The sequence below is a fragment of the Alosa alosa genome, chromosome 5 (assembly GCF_017589495.1).
Source record: "Alosa alosa isolate M-15738 ecotype Scorff River chromosome 5, AALO_Geno_1.1, whole genome shotgun sequence".
In the NCBI taxonomy this organism is placed as follows: domain Eukaryota; kingdom Metazoa; phylum Chordata; class Actinopteri; order Clupeiformes; family Clupeidae; genus Alosa; species Alosa alosa.
The window spans coordinates 29,684,413-29,691,912 of record NC_063193.1 but is presented as its reverse complement, the minus strand read 5'-3'; the positions used below and the strand labels follow the sequence as shown (position 1 = coordinate 29,691,912).

At 51.2% G+C, this 7,500-nt stretch overlaps 1 protein-coding gene across 1 annotated transcript in view; it reads left to right on the top strand.

Moving 5' to 3' along the window:
* The window catches only part of ntng2a (netrin g2a), a 77,245-nt gene that overhangs the window by 17,623 nt on the left and 52,122 nt on the right, over positions 1–7,500 (top strand). Inside the window, exon 3 of the mRNA XM_048243773.1 lies at positions 101–744. Within this exon, the coding sequence (XP_048099730.1) occupies positions 101–744 (644 nt within the window). The remainder of the gene's footprint in view (positions 1–100; positions 745–7,500) is intronic.

Genomic DNA, 7,500 nt, shown 5'->3' with positions numbered 1-7,500 from the left:
GTTTACCAGTACCTGTTTATCGACCACACACACACACACACACACACACACACACACTTGACTAACTCCATTACTCTTGCTTGTCTCTATCTCTGTGCAGGAGAACCCTTACATGTGCAGTGACGAGTGTGATGCGTCCACCCCGGAGTTGGCCCACCCCCCCAGCCTCATGGCCGACTCGGAGATCAGCGGACCCATCACCTACTGGCAGACCGTCACCTGGAGCCGGTTCCCGACCCCCCTGCTGGCCAACATCTCCCTCTCCTGGAACAAGAGCCTGGAGCTGACCGACGACATCCTCATCACCTTCGAGTACGGCCGTCCCACTATCATGGTGCTGGACAAGTCTCTGGACAAAGGCCGCACCTGGCAGCCGTACCAGTTCTATGCCGACGACTGCCTGGAGGCGTTTGGCATGCCGCCCAAGAAGGTGTCGGAGCTGTCGGCGACCAACGTGACACGGGTCATCTGCACGGAGCAGTACTCACGCTGGGTGGGCTCCAAGAACGAGAAGAACGTGCGCTTCGAGGTGCGGGACCGCTTCGCCATCTTCGCTGGGCCGGGACTGCGGAACATAGACAACCTGTACACGCGCATGGAGAGCATGAAGGGCCTCCGCGACTTCTTCACCTTCACCGACCTCCGGCTGCGCCTGCTTCGTCCCGCACTCGGCGGAACCTACGTCCAGCGGGACAACCTGCTCAAGTACTTCTACGCCATCTCCAACATCGAGGTCCCTGCCAGGTAAGACCACTCACTGGGAGGGTGGAACATCAAGCATGGGGTAGCATTGCCTCAGTACACTGCACTTTAACTTGTGCGCATGTCTTCAATGGAGATTTAACTTGTGCGCATAGATATCTTCAACGGAGATTTAACTTGTGCGCATGTCTTCAACGGAGATTTAACTTGTGTGCATAGATATGTTCAATGGAGATTTAACTTGTGCGCATAGATATATTCAACAGAGATTTAACTTGTGCGCGTAGATATGTTCAACAGAGATTTAACTTGTGCGCATAGATATCTTCAACGGAGATTTAACTTGCATTGATACCGTAATTTCCCAACTATTAGCTGCAGCTTATACATTGATTTGGCAACATTTCTTAATACACGGAGCAGTGAATATAGTATTAATATGGTTTATTTTAACTTGCATAAAACACTGTCCTGTGGCTTATACACGATGCGGCTTAAACACAGGAATTTACTGTATCTTCAAGTGCACTTTCAAAATGAGGTTGAAAATCCAAAATCACATCAAACTGCCATTGTAAGAAATGTATTTTTGTAGTATTTTATTTCTCATATATTTTTTATAGTAATGTGTATTATTTTGCACCAAATGGTATTATTTTGTGTTGTGAACAGGTTAGATGGCTGTTAAATGTTGGTTGATGATATTGTGGAGATGTATTCTCTAATGAAACATGATCAGCTCTACTCATACACTTCATTACTTCCCTCCTCGTCTAGCTGCAGAGACAGTAAGCATCATACTCAATGTAATGTTAGAGAAGCTAGATAAGCATGCCTGGTCTGGTGCGTATGCGTGGTACTCTTTAAATTTGAGGAGAGGACTCTGGAACACTGTTGCGGCTCGCTCTGTTTTATCTCTCCAGAGAATGCCCCCTTTGTATTTATAAACAAGTCTGTGCGCCTCACAGCTCCATTTAGCAACTACTTACAGGAATACACAACAGCCATGAAGAGAATGTATACAGCCATGTAGCCGCATGCTCTACCAAACCCTTTCCGGTAACACGATCCGTCAATCAATAGTTATTCTAGTATGTCAAAGAGGAAATTGTTTTAGGGGGACAGGGTTAAGTGGAGGGGGGTGGGGGGGCATGGTGACGTGTGTGGTGGGGGGGGGGTTAGGTGACGGATGGCCACTGCTGGAGAATGGGCAGGGGAATGAGGCGATGGTTGAGAATGGCAAGGTAATACCCCTCTGGAAAATTGTTTCAGGATATTTTATTCATCCCGCAATATTGGGAAGCGTTTTAGCCAAGTCTGAACAATGAAAATAGCCCCGGCTCCCCAACGGGTGTCCTCAGTGAGTGCTGCTTTAAATGGACTCCGCTGAAACGGGCTGCTGGCAGCTTCGGGAGTTGGGGTGGGGGTCGATGGGTAATAATAGAATTAGGGAGCGCAGGAGGGCCTGGGGGGTGGGGTGGTTTACAGGGTCTCATTTCCCCCCTGTTATCCGGCTCAGCAATCACCAGTTGTAATTAGCCATAAACAGCCATCACAACAAGAGCCAGGGCCGGCTAATCGAATGAGACACAATGTTAGTTGTTAAAGCGGATCTGAATTGGCTGTTAATTTCCTAATTTAGCGATGTGATTTGTGTTTTGGATGCTCTATTAGGTTAGAGGATGTCCCATAATGATGCTGGTCCTCTCAGACTGAGTGTTAGATGTAACCTGCGTTAGCGAGCGGGATCCGTTAGTGCAGTCGTTGCTAATTTTAGCCCGCGCTAAGGGATGATGCGGATGCCATGCATTCGCTCTCCAATAACACACAGGAAGACATGCGTTTGATATAGAGATATGAAAGGGATTGATGCTGGAGTGGTTAGTGTGACGGTGTTCATTGGCCACATCTTTTTCTTTTCCTCCGCGCATGGCGCACACCTTCACTCCTCGCCTCCTGTGCGCCAGCACAAAAAGACATGCAGTTGGGGGACTTGTTCACCAAGTCAGCAAGTCAGCTTTTGCTGCAATCTTGTTGCAAGAAACACACATCACACAGTCTACTCACACACACACACACAGACACAGACACAGACACACACACAGACACACACACACACACACACACACACACACACACACACACACAAACACACACACACACACACAAAGGCAACAAAAGACTACTCCCACCAGATCTGCCAAATTCTGAGGCTGGAGAATAGTGGGGAACCTACTTCCTGAAGTCAGGCAAATATCTCAGAGCCACTGCGAGTGTGAACCTTAATTAAACCTAGCAAGGAGAGAATTACAAAAATAAGAGCTACAGTATTCCCAAGGTCCCCGTGATTTATGCAGAAGCTGACAGAAGCTCATCATCCTCCTTCTCTCCTCCTCCTCCTCCTCCTCCTCCTCCTCCTCTTTAAGACAGAGTATTCGCAAACCTGCCCGGCAGGAGCTTCCACATGCTGCTAGACGTTTCTGTGTTCTGTTTTTCTCTCTCGTTTTTTCTCCTTCTTCTTCTTCTTCTTCTTCTTCTTTTTCTTCTTTTTCTTCTTTTTCTTCTTCTTCATCATCTTCTTCTTCATGCGATCATTATTTCACTGTTGCCTAACATCCCTGTCGTCCTCTGGTGCTGGTGGAGGAGATGAAGCGGCCGTTCCGACGCTGCGCGACATCAAACACTGACCAGCTGGCTCGGCGAACGCTGCTGTAGGCGAGAGGGCGTCGACGACAAATAACTGTGTTTTATTCTTTTATTTTTTACCCATCAGCCCAGAGCTGGGTAGGGGAGGCCATTAGAGAGGGAGATGTGAGGGAAATGAGGTGGAGAGAGATGGAGAGAGATGGAGGGAGGTGGAGAGTGGAGAGAGGTGAAGAGAGATGAAGAGAGATGGAGAGAGATAGAAAGGTGGAGATGAAGATGAAGTGGATGGATAGATAGATGGGGAGAGGTGGAAGAGATGGAGAAGGTGGAGAAGGTGGAAGGTGCGGGGGAAAGTATATGCGGAAAAATGACTGGCTCATAACCATGGGTTCAGTTTGGCAGAACAGTATCCTTCAGTTGTAAGGTGGATATGAAAGGGGATGGGAGGGAGAGGTGGATAAGTGAGGGGGTGGGAGAGGAGAAAGGAGAGGAGGGAAGTGAGAAAGAAAGAGAGACTGGGTGAGTATTAAAATGGGGAATTAAGGTAAAAGGAGAGCAAGACCAAAGTAGAGAGAGAGAAAAGGGGGATAGAGTGAAATAGAGAGGGATAGAGAGGAGAAAGTCGTCATCGAGATTGGGTGAAATGAGAGGGATGAGAGCAGCAGAAGGGGAAAGTGATTAAAGAGGGGATAAGTGATTTAAGGGCGGGGGTTTGATGGCTAAGATCTGTTTATTCTCCTTGCTGGGAAATGAAAAGAGGGCTGCAGTAGCAGACAGTCGATCTCGGTGGAAAAGATGAGTGCGGTTGTGTGGTGGCGATTCCCGTCACAGCTCCGAGAGCTTCTGAGCAGCGTGCCAGTATATTTGTGCCCATGAATAAGTAACCAGCAGCCAAATTATTCATCATTTCATAATTATATTATTGTAAGCGCAGTGTGTACCACCACCGCACACCAGGGCACAGGGTGGAGAAGTGGTGAAGGGGGGGATGGGGGAAGGGGAAGGGCCCTCAGGGGACTGGGAAGTGAGGGAGGAGAAGGGAGAGAGGTGTAGGGGGGGGGGGGGAGGGTAGAGTACCTGAGTGTAGAGGGGGGGGGTGGGGTGAAGGTAGAGCTGCTGGCAGCTGCCAGAGCTAGGAGGCAGCTGGCTGTTATAAGCGGCAGCGCTGGTGCTTCATCGCTCAGACAGGTAAATCCAGTATCTCTCTATCACAAATGGGCAAAGCCATTATTTCTGCTGACCCGTCACGCCCATCGGCTGAAGGGGAAATGATTAGGGGGAAATGTCAAGCTGTCAGCAGGGGAGACTACTCTGTCAGATGCCATTTCATCAGCACTCAGGGGCCTGTCACACGTGCCAGTGGCCTCAATGCTCCTCTCCTCTCATCTCTCCTCTCTCCTCTCCTCTCTTCTCCTCTTCTCTCCTCTCCTCCTATCATCTCCTCTCCTCTCCTCTCCTCTCCTCTCTCTTCTCTCTCTCTCTCTCCTCTCTCTCCTCTCCTCTCCTCTCCTCTCCTCTCTTCTCTCCTCTTCTCTCCTCTTCTCTTTTATCATCTCCTCTTCTCTTTTTTTCTCAGCTACTCTCCTCTCCTCCCCTCCCCTCCTTCTCCCCTCTCCTATCATCTCCTCTCCGCCCCTCCTCCTCCCTCCTCCTCCCCTCCTCCTCTCCCTCCTCCTCTCCTCTCCTCTCCTCTCATCTCCCCTCCTCTCCTCTCCTCTCTTCTCTACTCCTCTCCTCCCCCTCTCTCCTCCTCCTCTCCTCTCTCTCCTCTCCTCTCCTCTCCTCCTCTCCTCCTCTCCTCCTCCTCCTCTCCTCTCCTCTCCTCCTCTCCTCCTCCTCCTCCTCCCTCTCCTCTCTCCTCCTCTCCTCCTCCTCCTCCTCTCCTCTCCCCTCCTCTCCTCCTCTCTCTGGTTCATTCCTCCAGGCCAGCTGTGGTGTGTGGATCGAGATGGGCTCAGACAAGCCTGGGAGGAATCAGTCAGTGTGCTTCATCCATCCACACACACACACACACACACACACACACATACACACACACTTTTTCAACTCCCAGCTCTGGCTGCAGTTGGCCTGCCTAAACTCTAATATAACAGCATGGCCAGCCTGCTGTAATTGACAGGGGGGAGGGGGTTGCAATTTCAGATGGGAAATACATGGACAATCTCATTATGGGGCTGTTTAGGCATACCACTCTGCTGACACAAGGCCTTGTTACACCAGAACAGCTCTGATTGAAGCCCGCTAGATTCCTGCACTCCCTCTGCCCCATCACCCCCCCTCTCTCTCTTTCTCTTAGTCTACCTCTCTCTCTCTGTATCTCTCCATGTCTCTTATTCTCTCTGTCTCTCTCTCTCTTGTCCAGATCTATCTCTCTTTACTTGTCTCCTTCTCTCTCAATGTGCATACCTCTCTCTCCCTTTCCCGCTCTCTCTCTCCCTCCCTCTCTCCCTCTCTCTCTCCTTCCCTCCCTCTTCTTCCTCTCTCCATCTGTCTCTCTTTCTGCACAATCGGCCTGAATAAAAAATCAACTCCAGACACTAAGCTCTTAGCGCCAGAGTAAGTGGATTAGCGAGAGATTGAGAGCTGTCTGAGACCAACGTGCGCTCTCTTGCTCACTCCCTCCCTTGCTCACTCGCTCACTCGGTCGAGGCAGAATGGAATTCACTCGACACTTATCCGCTGAGCTACTGCTGTCCCGGAGTCCTTCAAAGAAACCCCCATTCTCTGCTGTGCCACTGTTGCCCCCCAATTCTCTGCTGAGCCACTGGGTGCCCCCCCTCTATCCCCCCTCCAATTCTCCGCTGGCAGAATGTCCCGTCAGCTGGCCCTGGTGGTGGAGCTCGGTGGTGCGGAGTGGGGGAGTCCACATAATGGCCAGCCTGCCATGCTGTCTGTTGGAGGGGGAGCCGCTAGGGCCCTCAGCTGGCACAGACACAGAAGTGGAGTGGCACAAAGACAGCTGGCGACGCCTGCTGATGATGACATAGGTGGACACGGTGGACACGGTGGACACGGTGGACACAGCATCACTGTTGCTGGTGGACACGGTGGACACAGCATCACTGTTGCTGGTGGACACGGTGGACACAGTATCACTGTTGCTGGTGGACACGGTGGACACAGCATCACTGTTGTTGGTGGACCGCGGTGGACACAGCATCACTGTTGCTGGTGGACGGTGGACCACAACATCATCACCTGTTGCTGGTGGACCACGGACCTACCCAGCATCACTGTTGCTGGTGGACACGGTGGACACAGTATCACTGTTGCTGGTGGACACGGTGGACACAGCATCACTGTTGTTGGTGGACACGGTGGACACAGCATCACTGTTGCTGGTGGACACTATAGCTGCAGTATCACTGTTGTTGGTGGACACGGTGGACACAGCATCACTGTTGCTGGTGGACACGGTGGACACAGCATCACTGTTGCTGGTGGACACTATAGCTGCAGTATCACTGTTGTTGGTGGACACGGTGGACACAGCATCACTGTTGCTGGTGGACCGCGGTGGACCACCAGTGGAACCATCACTGTTGCTGGTGGACACGGTGGACACAGCATCACTGTTGCTGGTGGACACGGTGGACACAGTATCTGGACACGGTGGACACAGCATCACTGTTGCTGGTGGACACGGTGGACACGGTATCACTGTTGCTGGTGGACACGGTGGACACAGCATCACTGTTGCTGGTGGACCGCGGTGGACCGCTGTATCCTGTTGCTGGTGGACGGTGGACCACAGCATCACTGTTGCTGGTGGACACGGTGGACACAGTATCACTGTTGTTGGTGGACACGGTGGACACAGTATCACTGTTGCTGGTGGACACTATAGCTGCAGTATCACTGTTGTTGGTGGACACTGTTGCTGGTGGACACTAGAGCTGCAGTATCACTGTTGTTGGTGGACACTAGAGCTGTTGTTGGTGGACACTAGAGCTGTTGTTGGTGGACATTACGTAGAGCTGTTGTTGGTGGACACTAGAGCTGTTGTTGGTGGACACTAGAGCTGTTGTTGGTGGACACTAGAGCTGTTGTTGGTGGACACTACATAGAGCTGTTGTTGGTGGACATTCGCATGGGAGCTGTTGTTGGTGGACACTACATAGAGCTGTTGTTGGTGGACACTATGTAGAGCTG